Source organism: Brienomyrus brachyistius, unplaced genomic scaffold (genome assembly GCF_023856365.1).
Source record: "Brienomyrus brachyistius isolate T26 unplaced genomic scaffold, BBRACH_0.4 scaffold58, whole genome shotgun sequence".
In the NCBI taxonomy this organism is placed as follows: domain Eukaryota; kingdom Metazoa; phylum Chordata; class Actinopteri; order Osteoglossiformes; family Mormyridae; genus Brienomyrus; species Brienomyrus brachyistius.
This window is the reverse complement of record NW_026042333.1, coordinates 639,891-654,533: the sequence shown is the minus strand read 5'-3', so window position 1 is coordinate 654,533 and position 14,643 is coordinate 639,891. Positions and strand designations below refer to the sequence as shown.

Here is a 14,643-nt window from a genome sequence, read left to right as displayed (position 1 = left end):
ATTCATCGGCGCGCGATTCATTCATGTGAAATCTTCAGAATGCGATGCCGGAATAACTGCTCTCCCAGTCAACCGCCTCCCTGGGGGGTCCGGCTATGTGGAAGGGGCGGGACCCTTACTTGAGCCGGGCGAATCCGATGCGAAGAGAGGGACAATTTTTGCAAAACGCGAGCCGTCACCCAGTGGATGGCAAGCGGTGTGCCGGGAGGCGGGCTCACTCATGAATATTAAGCGATTATGAGATCCTTGCAACCAATGGGAATCCAAGGGAGAGGAGAAGACTAATAAGCATTTGACAGCTGCGAGAGGAAAATCATCTAGATGTAGAGAGAGGGATGGGGTGAGGAGTGGCGGTGCTCCGCAGCCGCAGCTGTACTAACGTCGCTCTGAATTAAAAATGGAAATGCATGCTGTGTAATAGCAGCCCGTGCAAAGCAACTCCTCAGTAAGTTACGGCAGGGTAAGCGAGGTCTGATAGCTGCGGGTTGTGGAAGAAAAGTATTTGAGTGTCTTTTTTATCCAAAAAAAGAAGGGAGAGAGGGAGGACGGCATGTACCGTGCTTTCTCCTTCCCGATGTCTGCGGAGCGCAGCCGGAATAAGGAGCGTCTGGAAGCGAGCCTCGCCGGCTTGTGCGAGCTGGAGCTGCTGAAGCAGAGGCAGGAATGCCTGGTGCTCAGCGCCCTGTCCCTCGGGGACACCACCCCGGGGCAGCCCGCTTGGGGCGACCTCCAGCCTCCCCGCTCGGCTGCTTCTGCTCAGCTCCGGAGCCAAGACGACTTGACTCTGAGACGGCAGCTGGTAAGAAGTTGATTAAATTTTAGCTGATTATTAAAAAAAAGTTTTTGCATATTCTTTCGTCTGTTCTGGGGTGCTGGAGGTTTTCTTCACTAAAGTAGACGGTGGAGACTTTTATAAGAGTAAAACAGCGCTTTGAATGGCCCCTTTCTCTGCCCCTTGGTCGGTGCTCTAGTAAAGATGTCCTGAAGCGTTTATAATGTGACTGGCGCTCCACTGCCCCAAGCGCAAAATAACGGGCCCCCCACATATAATAAATCACAGTAAAGAGCGCCCGGAGTTCCATGCAAGCGTGACCTTTTATGGCGAACTCGGCGAATTTGGTTTTATCCCATTGTGCGCTGAAATCACACCGGCTGCGGCTTTAAGTCGAATTAAAATGAGTAATGAGCCTTTTGTTTACACTGGAACCGGATCGGCTCCGTTCGCAAGGAAAAGCTGTGGGAGAGGGGCTCTTTCCTTCAAGGAAGTTTGCATTGGTGTTACCCAATATTTCATATTTCAAAATTATTAGCGTGGGCCAAAAAGTATGTAAAACTTTTAAGCGATAAACAGTTCAACCCAGAAAAACTTATGCGGGACGGTCTGATTTAGACGCTGCTATCACTTCTTAGCTGTCATGGAAATCTATATTGTAGTTCATTTTCTGTAATGGTTTTTAATTAAATCGCCTACCACATTTTCTCTGCAGAACAAAAAAATTATTTGCCTACCGTGTTTTGGGTGTGGAGAGTTTTCTCGTTATTACTAGGTTTCTTGCAGTTGAAACGTTATTGTAGTCGTTATTGTATTGAATCCCGAGTAAATCCAGTGTAATCTTTTATGGGCGCAGTGTATTGCAATGCAGAGGCCAGTCAGGACAAAGTTGTTCGGCACAATTAAGATTTATGCACCGATAATGTCCGCCCGTTATTAGGGCAACAGACCATGCAGAAATTCTTGAAAATTCTCAATATGATAGCAAAATTATATACCCTCGTACATATCTGTGATATATAGTCATTTTTATTACAGTGTGCTTCACAACATGATTCACTCCCCCCTCTTCTTCAATGAGTGCTGAATTTAAATAGCAGTTTAATATTCATGCTGATTTAATTGTGTAGTGCGGCACTATGCGATAACACGGAGCGAGACCTCCCCCCTCGCTGTCCATGCGGCTTCGCTGCCAGCGCCCCCAGCCGCAAAGCTCCAGTTCAGGGGGACTTTAAATTAGTGAGAGAAATTAAATAAACAGCGCCTTTCGCGCCACCTCCCCAGCATTGCTCCCTTCAGTTCTCCCCCAAGTGCTGCGTTTCTGACAAAGGGCGCGGATGGCCCGGAATACTAATGATCTGGTGGAGCCGCTCGCGGCGCTGCTGGCGAGCGTGTGCGCGCCGAACCGCGGGGGCGCGCTCAGCATTATCTACAGTCCCGTGGATATAAAAACCGGTGCCTTGGCAAAAAGCGCAAACCTGGGCCACGAATAGATGGATGCTGTGTAAATTTGACAGGATGCGGTGTTGCTTACCGGGGGAGAGGTTAAGGAATGGAAACTATCTGGTGATGTTGGCGCCGCGGTGCTCATTGTTAAAACGGAGATATCCTGTCCTGGTTTATGATAGAGCATGCAGACATCTGTGATGTTTCCGCTTGAAACAGCTGCAGTCCGTTTCCGTTTCCATTATCGCGCCATAATCACTGCGCCTCGAAACGTAACTGTTTGTAGGGAGATGTTAAAAGCCTCTGTTTGCAGGATGCACTTTCGCTGCAGTCTACAGGGCAGCTTGGTGCAGCTGTACACAAGGCGCTCATTGAGCTGAGGCTGGGACAGAAAATCCTGTCAGAAAAGCCGTGTTTTATTTAAGCCTTTATCCCCCCCTGACTGGGGTCTTTATAAATAGCGGTCGCGGAGCAGTCATGAGGCTGCATGTCGCATATCTGTGACGGGGAGTTTGACAGCACCGCTTTCTGTCCCGAACGCGGAGTGGGCGTCTTCCCCGGTGTGTTCTGCGCGGGCAGGCGGCCTTGGCGTGTCGGTACGGGTCAGGGACGGGTCACGGTTATGGGCAGCACCTCGGACCCCGGATGCTGCCGGCCGGCGTTAGCCTGGGTTTGGGTAGCTCAAGGGGGACCCATCGTGCCTGGAAGTGAGTCATTGCCACCCACCCAGCAAGCCCTAGTCCACGCCCCACCCCCACGTGCCCCGTCCATATGACCACGTGACCAGCCGCTGGTAGTTTATTCCAGGCCTCATGGCGCTGACAGGCGTCCAAGGGGCAACGGCAGCTGTAAAACCCAGGAGTCTGTCTGTCTGTGTGTCTGTGTTTGTATGTTGTGCAGGCATGTGTGGTTTCTGCATCTATATGCATATCTGTTTTTATCAGATTTATTTCAGCTGTAATTTATTTCAGTGAAACAAACACGGCAATTATTTGGGGTCACAGTGCCACGTTTAGCAAATGTGACAACGTGGTCGCATTCTGGACCGGAGCCCTGCGCAGTGCGGCATGACGCGCCTTAGGACAGGGTGATGCCATGCGATGTCGCATGAACGGCGGCATGTTAACCAGATAATGAAAAAGACTAAATGTGGCAGATGTCAGCCTGTGGGTCGCAGCGGCCGACCGGGTGGCACATGGGCCCTGTGTGTGTGTTGGGGGGGGGGGGGCTGCCACTCACACCCGCCTGTGCTGGGTAAACATTCTGAATTCTCAGGCACGTGCTATGGGAGAACGGGGGGGGCAGAGAAGAAACTGTAATTACTGCCCTCCCCCACACAGAGTGGGCATCGCTGGAACCAGTAATTACCTTATAATTACACCAGTGGCAGGAGCAGGAGCTCAAGCTGTGGCGAGAGGAGGTGTCATTTCGTTGGGGGGGGGGGGGGGGGGCATTGAGCCAGTGTGCCTCAGATTGATTGACAGCCATGCATGTGTGTCTGTGTGTTTATCCATTTGTGGGTGTGTAACTGAGTGCATGTGTTTGTCTTTTTGTGTGCACCTGAGTGCACGTTTGCGCGTCTCGGGCAGCGCATGTGCACGTTTGCGCGTCTCGGCCAGCGTGTGTGTGCACGTTTGTGCGTCTCGGCCCGTGTGTGTGCACGTTTGTGCGTCTCGGCCCGTGTGTGTGCACGTTTGCGCGTCTCGGCCCGTGTGTGTGCACGTTTGCGCGTCTCGGCCAGCGTGTGTGTGCACGTTTGCGCGTCTCGGCCCGTGTGTGTGCACGTTTGCGCGTCTCGGCCCGTGTGTGTGCACGTTTGCGCGTCTCGGCCAGCGTGTGTGTGCACGTTTGCGCGTCTCGGCCCGTGTGTGTGCACGTTTGCGCGTCTCGGCCCGTGTGTGTGCACGTTTGCGCGTCTCGGCCCGTGTGTGTGCACGTTTGCGCGTCTCGGCCCGTGTGTGTGCACGTTTGCGCATCTCGGCCAGCATGAGTGCACGTTTGCGCGTCTCGGGCAGCGTGTGTGTGCGCGTTTGTGCGTCTCGGCCAGCGTGTGTGTGCGCGTTTGTGCGTCTCGGCCAGCGTGTGTGTGCACGTTTGCGCGTCTCGGCCAGCGCGTGTGCACGTTTGCGCGTCTCGGCCAGCGTGTGTGTGCACGTTTGTGCGTCTCGGCCAGCGTGTGTGCACGTTTGCGCGTCTCGCCCCGTGTGTGTGCGTGTTTGTGTGTTGTGCGCGCACAGTCGGCCCCTGCGTGACTCACACGGCGTAAGCGATGGTGTCGAGGTACCGATCCCCCACCCCCCAGCCCCATTCCTCGCTCCATCACCCCTCCGGCAGCCAAGCTTCCATGTTGCCATGGCGACACTGGGTTACATCACCGGCCCAGGCTAATGACCATGTCTGCAGTGAGGTTCTGGGACTCCAGTCTTCAGGAGAACAGCCCGGCGCTCTGATAGGGACACAGGAAACATGCAACCCCTCCGGCTCCCCCACTTAAACTGGAAGCTGGTTTCTGGGATTATTACCTCATGCCTCGGCGCCTGTCTGTGTGTCCGTATCTATGTGTGTCTGTATGATAATTAGGCAGCTCTATGTGGGTGGATCCCACTTCAGCATCTCAGTAACCTAAGATGGACACTAACCCTGAAGCACTGGGTCCCACCCTCGCACCCCCCGTGTGTGTAAAACCAAACTCACGCGATGGGAGGGTGTTTTTCCCCAGCCAGCTACTGATGGTTAATTAGTCCCCGAGAGCGGCCGCACCTTCTATCCTCCCACCAGCAGGTGGTGCTGCCATCCAGGGAGTCTGTGATGTGTGGTCCCCTCCCCGTACGTCATCACCCTGTATTAGCACAGCTGTTACCGCAAACAGCTGCGCCGTCTGTTAGCATGACGTGCTTGGCCGCGACACTGGGGCGGGATCCGGCGTGGCAGACATCCTAGGGTTAATTACAGTCCCTGTGGATCTGAATACCAGCCAGTCTGCCGGCACACAGTTATAATGGCTAATACCCTTATGATGCGTGTATTTGTCTTTGCGCTTTGATGAAATATGACTCAATGAAATAAAAATGGACTTTCTTCATAGGTGCCTCTGTCGCAGCCTGATTCCTTCGGCCGTTACGTCGGGGTTCTCTCGCCCTTTGAAAGAGAAAACGACACACTTAGCGGGCTGATTTTTAGCATAAACATTCACATTTTACCAGCTGAGTAACCTGAGATGGTTACTCAGATGGCTCTCCAGACAGCCGTCCACCTCTAACAAACGCGGAACGGTGAAAGGGGCCTTCCGGAGGCATCAAGCCGTCTACCGCTCCGCCTGTTTCTTCACATCGATTTTGCCAAAGCCAAAATTCTACCTTCCAGTTTGACCCTGGCAAACTAGCGCTGTTGCCCAGGTGGTGGCACCATATCAGCATTGTTAGGTCAAGCTGGTCCATTTTCGGACCACATCCACTTCAAATGGTAGCTCAGCTAACAGGCCGTCTCACTGGGTTGGCTGAACCTGACCAGATACCAGGGCTAAACGCCTACTCGACGGTACGCCAGCACCCACGCCGCCTGCTGTCGGCCTGTGTTAAAGTTATTACCAGAGTGACATGACGTACATGCATCATTCACCTGGCAGATGGATATTGATTTGTTTCCTGTGTACCTCAGGCTAGAGAGAGAGGTGCCAGATAATCTATTTAGGGTCATTGCTGCGCGTCCAGGGCTGAATTTAAACCTCGTAATAAAGCCCTCATTGCTTTTAGACTTGCAGCCTCGGAGACGGAGTCGCTCCTTTAATAACCGTCGTGTACTTTTTGAGGTGCGGGCTTTTCAGATGGTGAGCAGGCCCACGGGATGTTGGTGCCTGAGGGGGAAGGGGTCTGGTTATTATCACGACCCTCTGGGTCTTTTGGGCAAGTGGTGCAGGCAGCATATGAGCAGGGGGGGGGGGCAGCAATACCTCTAGGGCTGGGTCACCGCTGCCAGTGTCTCCTAACCCCCAGGCCTCACACTCCTGCGTGTGGCTCACTCTTTATTCTCTGTCTCTTACTGACATTCCTGCACGCTCACCATCCCCTACGTTGGCTTGTCCATCTTGTCCATGCGTGGACACAGATAAGCGTTTGGGGCAAATTTATAGGAATAGACAGCGGATTATAGAAGGCGAAAGTCAGAAAGAGCAGAGTGAAATGTACCCCCGCTGTGGGAGCTCGGCATGGTCATGTGATGTGCTGCGGCCAGGTCTTCTGAGGTTCTCCAGAAGGTTCTGTTTGTGTCTCTGTGGGAGGAATGTAAACAGTCGGCTCGTCCTGTCACTTGGAGTGCTGCTCATTCACCCTGAGTTTTGATCTTGTTTTATTTGTTTTGACTGTTTAGAACCAAATTAAGGACCGACTCCCCCGTCCACTGCAATGAAGCCCCTCCCCCCACCCCACAGCCTGGAAAAGGGGCTCAAGGGACTTGGCACCCGGAGGGGGGAACCCGTGCAGATGAGAGGCAGATGTTGGCTGGATGGATGGGACAGCCGCAGTCCCTCGGGGTGTCTTAGCATAGCCCCTGTCTGAAGCTGTCCCAAACTGTCACCACCCTCATAACACCCCCCCCCCAGAATCTGACAGGCCGTATGTCAGGAGTCCCCTGCAGGGCAGGTCTCCCTGTCATGTTGTACACTTTATCAGTGTGACTGACACCAAGGGACTGATGGGAAAGATTTAGCAGTGATAGCCCGGGCTTTCCAGAACAGAAGTGCCTCTCGGATTGCCGCTCAAGCCTGTAGGCAATGGGAGAGGCCAAAACAGGACCAGAAATGATCCAAGGGAGTCTGGGTCTGCCTCAGCCATGCCGGGGTCAGTCCATGAATGCTCCGAGTGGAATGTTGAACAGTACAGGTCTGTAACGTCTCTTTCCCAGTACGGCATTCGATATTAACATGTTTTCAAGCTACAGCCACCAGTATGCAGCCAGGATTTGGTCGTGTCGCAGGCGTCACACGGTCAGGTTTAATTCCTCGGAATCTGCGCACGTTCCCATTTTCCAGCTCTCTGCCCCCTTGCTCCCATCCAGACGCCGCCCCCGGGTATGTGTAGGCGCACAGACAGGCTCAGTGTTTACAGTGTCTGAGTGTGAGACGGCTCAGCGCCCCAGTCGGCCTGATGACCTCAGGGAACCGTCCGCACGCCTCGTTGGCATCCCTGTCTCTCAGGGGAATGCACTGCCTGGACCCAGATGGGTCTCCACGTGTTGCGATTACGGCTTCACGGTCATATAACCTCCAGGGCTGGTGGGGGCGCTGTGGGTTGGTGGCGTCCGTGACTCTGCATTTGTGTTTTACAGAACAGCCTGCAGTGTCATCCCTGGAGCCTGCTGGCGGCGCTGGAACAGCAAGTGGGGGAGCTGAGGGTAGACGTGGAGCCCAGTGTCCCAGAGGGCCCCAGCGAGGTGGGGGACAGCCGGCCCAGTTCAGGTACGTCCCCGGCCCATACATGAGGCCCGGCTCCACAGGCCCGTCATCCAGAACTAGAGCGTTTATTTTATTTCCAAGCTCAGAGGAGTTTGGGAGTTTGCTGTGAATTCTCACACGTTTGGTCTGCAGAGACCATAAACAAAGAGACATGTAAGGTGTCCGGGGTTGGTGAGGAAGGGTCCCTGGAGTAAACCTCTGACTCAGCTGCACGGCCCTCTGGGTAACGAGGTGGAGAGGCCCGGAGCCGGTGCTCATACCAGTCGCTCCCTGCCTGGTGTCACCCGGGTTAGCGCTGAAGGAGAGTGGGTCACACCGACGGGATGGACGTGTTTAGCATGTCAGCGCGTTGCCGGTATCGGGTGTGTAGCGCTCACCGCCTCACCGGCTCCTTCCACAGGCTTCTACGAGCAGAGCGAGGGCCGCTCCTCCGCTGGCCTGTCCGACTCCTCCATGCTGGGAGAGCTCCCCTCCCCCAGCTGCCCCCGCCCCACACGGGCAGCCTACCCCGGGGAGAGACCGAAGTCCGTTGGTGAGTCCCCTATGCTCAGAGCTGTGTGAACCGTAACGTAGGCTGTTGGAGGGCTCAGTTTGATGTATCACCGCAGAAAGCTTCAGCATGCAGCTGGCAATCCGCGGAGCTTGAATTCCTCGCCTCCGCAGGAAAATCATTTCAAAAACTGAATGTTTTTCCAGCCCCAGACACTAATCGCTGCGTTAAAATGTAACCGGCAGCGGCAGGAAAGCTCATGGACACTCAGGGCCTCCGGCAGTACAGATGGGACCTCTTCCTGCTTTAGGCACAGGGAAGACACACTGAAAATGACAGCAGCACATGTGGAAAGGCATGCACATACAGGGAGATCAGAGGAGAGTCATTCACCCCCCCCCCCCCCCGATGATGAAGTTTCTGACCTTGGTGGAGCCGAACCACCTCACAGCTCACTAGCGATGACTACACACCACTGCAGGCACACACACTCACATTCTTACAGCTGCTATTGTGATCATACATTCACAGAAAAACATGCAAGCAAATGCGCATGTCTGCGTGGCCTCAAACCGTGTCTTTTGTCTCCAGGAGAAGCCTTCGGAACAAACCGGGACGGGATGCTGGAAATGGGGTTGCGGCCCGCAGTCCCGCGCTCCTTTTCTGCCCCGTACCCCTCTTTGGAGGGCATCGCGGAGGGAGCGGCGGAGGAGGACCCCTGGCTGTGGGACTCTCACTGCCCCACGGAGCTCGAGGGGGAGCCCACGGCCGAGGACTATAAGCAGGCCCAGCGCGTGGAGAGCTACATCCTGGGTCTCATCCAGCGCCGAGCCCTACCCCAGCGGCCCTCCAAACCACGCACCAGCCTGGGCCCCCCCGACTCCAGAGGCGTGGTCCGGCAGAGCAGCCTGTGCCGCAAGGAGTCCCCCTTAGGCCCTGAGCTGCGTAACGTCTCACCAGGGTTAGAGGGCCAAGCCTGGGCCTGCCGCAGCCTGGATGAGCAGCACTATGCGGGGCTGCCTGTGGAGGACGCCCTACCCGTGATGTATGCCCGGCCCAGGCAGGCGGCCCTCACCGGGCTGCCTCGCTCCGCTTCTGTAGACTACGCTGGGGGGGGGGGCCGATCCAAGTGCCAGTGAATCCGATTCGCCCAAACACTTCCATGGCTACCCGGCCCCTGACTCACCGTCGTCCTACGACCAGATGGTGAGCGCCCAGTACATTCCAGCGCAGCCCTGCCGCACACCCACACGGGCACCCACGCACCGGCCCCCAGCAGCCCCTAAACCCAGTAGGGCTGGCTACTCCCCTGAGCAGCCCCAGCCCCGGTCCCGGGCCATACCCAAGAAATGCCGCTTCAGTGAAGAACGACCGGCCTCCCGCAAGCCCGGCCGCAAGGCCTGCCGCTCACAGTCAGAGAACAGCCTTCTGGGTCAGCGGGGGGGCACAGAGAGGAAGTACAACACCGTGGAGCGAGATGGCGGGAGGGGCGGCCCGACCAAGAGCCGCCGCCCCCCTCAGGGGAATTCCGGCTACCGCCGCTGGCGGTCCACTCTGGAGCTCAGTCAAGACGAGGGCGAGCACCCGGGAGAGCAAGGCCCTGCCCGGCGCCCTCGCAAGCCTCGGGCTCCGGGGCCTCCCTACCCATACTCACATGGGCCACCCCATGGCCACCACCCGGAGTACCTGGAGCATGCGCTGATGTGCAGGCCAGAGGATGGGCCTCCTGTCCCGGGAGAGTCCGAGTCCAGCCTGAGCGAGGCCGAGTCCCCTGGCTCCACCTCCCTGTCCAGCGACTCTGACGAAAGCGGCGGTCTGGTGTGGCCCCAGCAGCTGCCACCTCAGCTGGCTCCCCCCTCCCCGCCAGCTTTGCCTGGGGCCCCGACACAGCCCAAAGCCTTCGTCAAGATCAAGGCCTCCCATGCACTGAAAAAGAAGATCTTGCGTTTCCGAACGGGTTCCCTCAAGGTCATGACCACCGTATGAGGTTGGGGCCACACCTCCTAGCATGCAAACACACCTGCTCACTTTATCCCTCCACGCTGCCACTGTGAACCATAAACCCTTTGGTCTGCGGGCCACAGGAAGAGATGTCGGATATCAAGACTGCTGTAGGTACCCCGCGGACCCCCTCGCTGATAAGGTGCTCCAATTGTGGAGGCCTATTGAACGGCAAGGCTCCAGGGAAAGAAGCTGGCAAGTAAGAGAGGGGGTGGACCAGCCCTGCCCATCCCCACCAGGCAAGTCGGCTCATGGATGCAAGTGGGAGCCGTTGGCAGGGAAGACCAGGATCAACCTACCATTGAAGCATTCCTGGGATCTGATCCCAGCCACAACCGCCAAGGTCGCCGACCCACTGGTCAGCGCCACCCTACCTGTAAATGTGTACATACCGACGTGCAGCCTGTATAAAATGTGTAAATAAATAGCTGTGATCTAACAGTCAATGGTTTATTTTATCAGGAGAAAGGGTTACGGAGGACAAACTGAGGAGTCTAGAGTCTATACAGCCCCCACCCTGCACCTCCACCCATCTGTCCTGGGCCATGGTTACTTCTATATCCCCACCTCTGTTCTACTCCAAGGTTCTTTCTCTATTCCTCGCCCCTGTCCACATCTCCATCTCAAAGTAGCCATTGATCGTGTGTTGCACAAAAAAAGTCTATTTTGAGTTGTTATTTTGTTCTGAGAGTGAAGCGGCAGGCAGGACGAGCCAGGTTAGAGTTAAGGGAATGTCGGTACACATGGAGCAGAAAAACTTGAGGTTGCTGTGTTCTTATTTCCGCCCACTTTTAATAAAAGAATCCGCTTACATAGATGGATCCGCAAGGAAGGATTTGGGGATGCTTTGCGATGACACATGGGGGACAGTAACTCAGGAGGTGGTACTACTGGGGGTACTGTGGACTCCCCTATGTGCTGGAATGGGATCACGGGCTGGTTGCCCCTGTTCCCCCCTGCTGCATGACAGACATGGTTCGGTCCATTCTCCCTCAGCACCAAAGGGAATAGGACACATCTCCTAGTTCTCACATTAGTGTGCAGATCCCCCCTCCCCTACATACACACACAATTGATGGGCAGACAAGCTCAGAGGACACGTGCACACAGAAATGAACGCTCACACTGCCACACAGGCAGACGCATATGGCTGCGGTTTAATGTCGAGCACAACTTGCAGACTTGGGAAAGGGATTCTGTCAGGAGCGAGAGAACAAAGAGCGATCTGTCTACAGGCCTGGGCTGAGCATGAGGCAGGAGCACAGGAAGCGGAGGCGGTACACGGATGGCCGGGACGTGCAAGAGTAAAGAAGGGCTGAAGTCAAGAAGAGCCATGCAGGAAAGTCACAAAGAGCCATGTAAGAAAGCCGAGCAGTGCAACACAGTCCAGAAGAGCCATGCAAGAAATCCAGGAGGTGCCATGCAAGAGAGCCCAAAAGAACTGTAAGGAAAGTCAAGAAGAGCTGTGCAAGAAAGTCAGCAAGAGCCATGCAAGATAGTCGGGAAGAGTCATGCAAGTGAGAAAGAGTCATGCAGATAGTCGGGAAGAGTCATGCAAGTGAGAAAGAGTCATGCAGATAGTCGGGAAGAGTCATGCAAGTGAGAAAGAGTCATGCAGATAGTCGGGAAGAGTCATGCAAGTGAGAAAGAGTCATGCAGAGAGTCGGGAAGAGTCATGCAAGTGAGAAAGAGTCATGCAGATAGTCGGACAGGCAGTGAGTCATAGGTGAACAGACACATGGGTCAGCAGGAGTGAGCTGAGAGGCCTCCCTGCAGACTGAGGTGTATGAGGATCTAGTAGAGAGAGAGAGGGACTTTTAAAGTCATCTACGCAACCCCCACCCCCCCCCCGCCCCCCAACCCAACAGTGTTTCTCTTTCTCTCCTGATTCCTCTCTCAGTCCTACTTACTCCATCCTTCCATCTGGATGCTGTTAGAGAGGCATGTGGCCTTCGGGCCAGGAACCCGGAGCACTTCCTGGGAAGGAGAGGGAGGGAAAGTGGGAGGGGGCAGGGGTGCAGTGATGGACCGGCAGCGGGCGGCAAACGAAAACCAGGAGATCCGGGGGAGAGCAGAACAGGGAGAGTAAAGAGGTAGACAAAAAGCTGAAGCGGTGGGGAGATCACTGAGCCCGGCCCTGTATAACATCTGGATCTGATTAACATGGAAGAGAGGAGGGGAGAGAGGACAGGGTGACTGCGACTGGCAGGGGGTGGGGTCAGGATGAGAAGGGGGGAGGCGCGGTTTTCAGTTTGGCACTGAGGGCGACTGACCTCTTTTTCTGTTTCATAACTTTCTCTGTCTTGTTGCTATCAGATAGATGAACATGGCCCGTTTTGGAGAAAGGTGACTACCTTCAGTCTTTTTCCATTTTCTGTGCCTCTTTTTCCTTTCCCTCACTGCTCACATTTAATGCATCACACACACACAGACACTGAGCCCCTCACACACTGAAGCTGTGTTTCCTGCCTGCTGTTGCCTGAGTCTCCGTCTGCATTCCACAGTTCGGGAGCGAGGCCAGTCCTGTAAGGGGAGAGAGAGCCGCGTATTCCCGACACTGGGAATGCTCGCCTCCCAGACAGCTGTTCCCAGCACACAGTCCCTGCTCTACTCCGGAGGCCCAGGTCGGACCAGGGTGTGGATCTGATGTCCGCCAGGCCACCCAAGTGGACCCAACTCTGGGGGCTTAGATGGTGAAGCAGTATAGCCTGCCGTTACTATGAGCACATGACAGCACCTCAACCATTCCGATTTGCGAATAGACACGTTCTTCCATGCGGAATGTTTTAAAGGACGTCTTATTACCGTGGAGGACATTGGTGAATTTCTACTGCGTTTTCTTCTTAGATGATGCCCATCTCCTGTCAGCTATCTGTCTCCCAAGAGTCACTCCTCCATCTTCCGCTAGGTTTCCATGGAGCGTTTTGCTCCCAGTCTCCAGTGTTCTAGGTGTACCCGGACATTGGGACACAAGTTGTGGGTGTCAGAGCAAGCAGGACACCATGATGGTTGGGCGCGATGCAGATGGGGTGAGGCAGAGTAGCGGCGATCAGTCTTGAGGAGCTTGACGTTAGATAAGTTCAGGTAGAATGAAGCAGAGTGAACATTAAAAAAAGCTCGTGAAGGACGTAAATCAGACCATCTCAGGAAGGCTTCGCTGTGGCCCTAATCAGCGTTCTGGCTTAGATTTTTATGGTTAATACAACATCATGAGACACCTGGGCTGCATTTGGGCTCAACAGGGTCGATTAAACTCCTGGTTTGCTTTCAAGGTAACGATGGTTTTCTTCCATTTAAAAACATCTGCCAAGGATTAAACTGGCCCCTCATCGCATTTGCGGCACAGAATGGCAGCGATGTTCATTTCACTTCTTTTATAAAAGAAGAATTTGTATTCCGTTGACCGTCACTATGAGAAGATCTCGTTTCACGGATCACTTCAAAGCATATGCTATAAAAGACTGCATTTGTTAATGGGCAGGACGTGTGTATAATTTGGAAATAGGATTACATACATTGCGTACATGCCCGAGTTAGTGATATAAACTCGTGTTTTTGCTGCCCCTATGTGGATACTTAGTGTACTGCCGGCTTCAGAGTTGAGGCTCATAAAATAGCCCTGTTTTCTGCAGTCCGCTTGACTGTGAACTTATTAAAGCAAAGAGGTATCGTGATATTCCCATAGAATATACGAGAAAATACGAGGCCAATGGTGAATACACATAAAAAAACTATTGTCATCAGGAGTAATCACGTTAATACACTGGGGTGCAAAGGTTTTATTTCTGCGCTTTAAGTGTTAAGAAAGCAGATCAGGCGGTAAGTTCTCAGATTTGAGAACGTCCAATTCCCACAATGAAATGTGCAATAGGAAGTTCAGCCAGACGGATCGTGAATCACAGAGATGATACACTATAGTTATGCACAATTCGAGAACCTGACCTTCCCCTGCACACCCAACCGGGAAAATATGTGCATTATCTCTTTCTGAGTGTTTCAGACCATGTCCTTCACACATAACAATATTTATTAAGTACAAACCAAATGAAACTTCGACTTTGGGTAGATTTAACCTGATCCTTGCAGCAAATTTCCCACAGTAAAAACGTGCAATAAGAGGTGACTGCGGGCTCACGCTTTAGACACCTTTTGCGTGGACTTTAACGAACCGAAAACACTCATAAATAGCCAGTTTTTGCAGGTAGCTACTTTCATGGTGCACCTCCGGGGTAAGCCTGGCATCGCTATTCCTGGGAGTCGTCTCTTCCTGAATACCAATGAACATTGGCGATGACACGGTAAACAGCGTATAACCCACAGCGGGATCTCCAGCAGCACCGTCGCAGGTTTGTTTGCGGTAAATATGACACCAGCTTTGAGAAAGTTCCCTAAGCAGAAGACTCTGTTCGCGACAGCTGAAGCAGGAGGGAGGTGCAATGACTTTCATACGTTTTTTTTCTTTTTTTTTTTTTTGTAAATACTAGT

The 14,643-nt window shown here is 54.0% G+C and overlaps 1 protein-coding gene across 1 annotated transcript; it reads left to right on the top strand.

Moving 5' to 3' along the window:
* Positions 1-270: 270 nt before the first annotated feature.
* LOC125724927 (dapper 1-B-like) lies at positions 271-10,597 on the top strand. The gene is given in 5 exon segments (XM_049001404.1): positions 271-799; positions 7,541-7,670; positions 8,068-8,199; positions 8,749-9,266; positions 9,268-10,597. Coding segments are annotated over 5 exon segments (1,905 nt in total). The 5' UTR covers positions 271-550; the 3' UTR covers positions 10,144-10,597.
* The last annotated feature ends 4,046 nt before the right edge of the window (positions 10,598-14,643 follow it).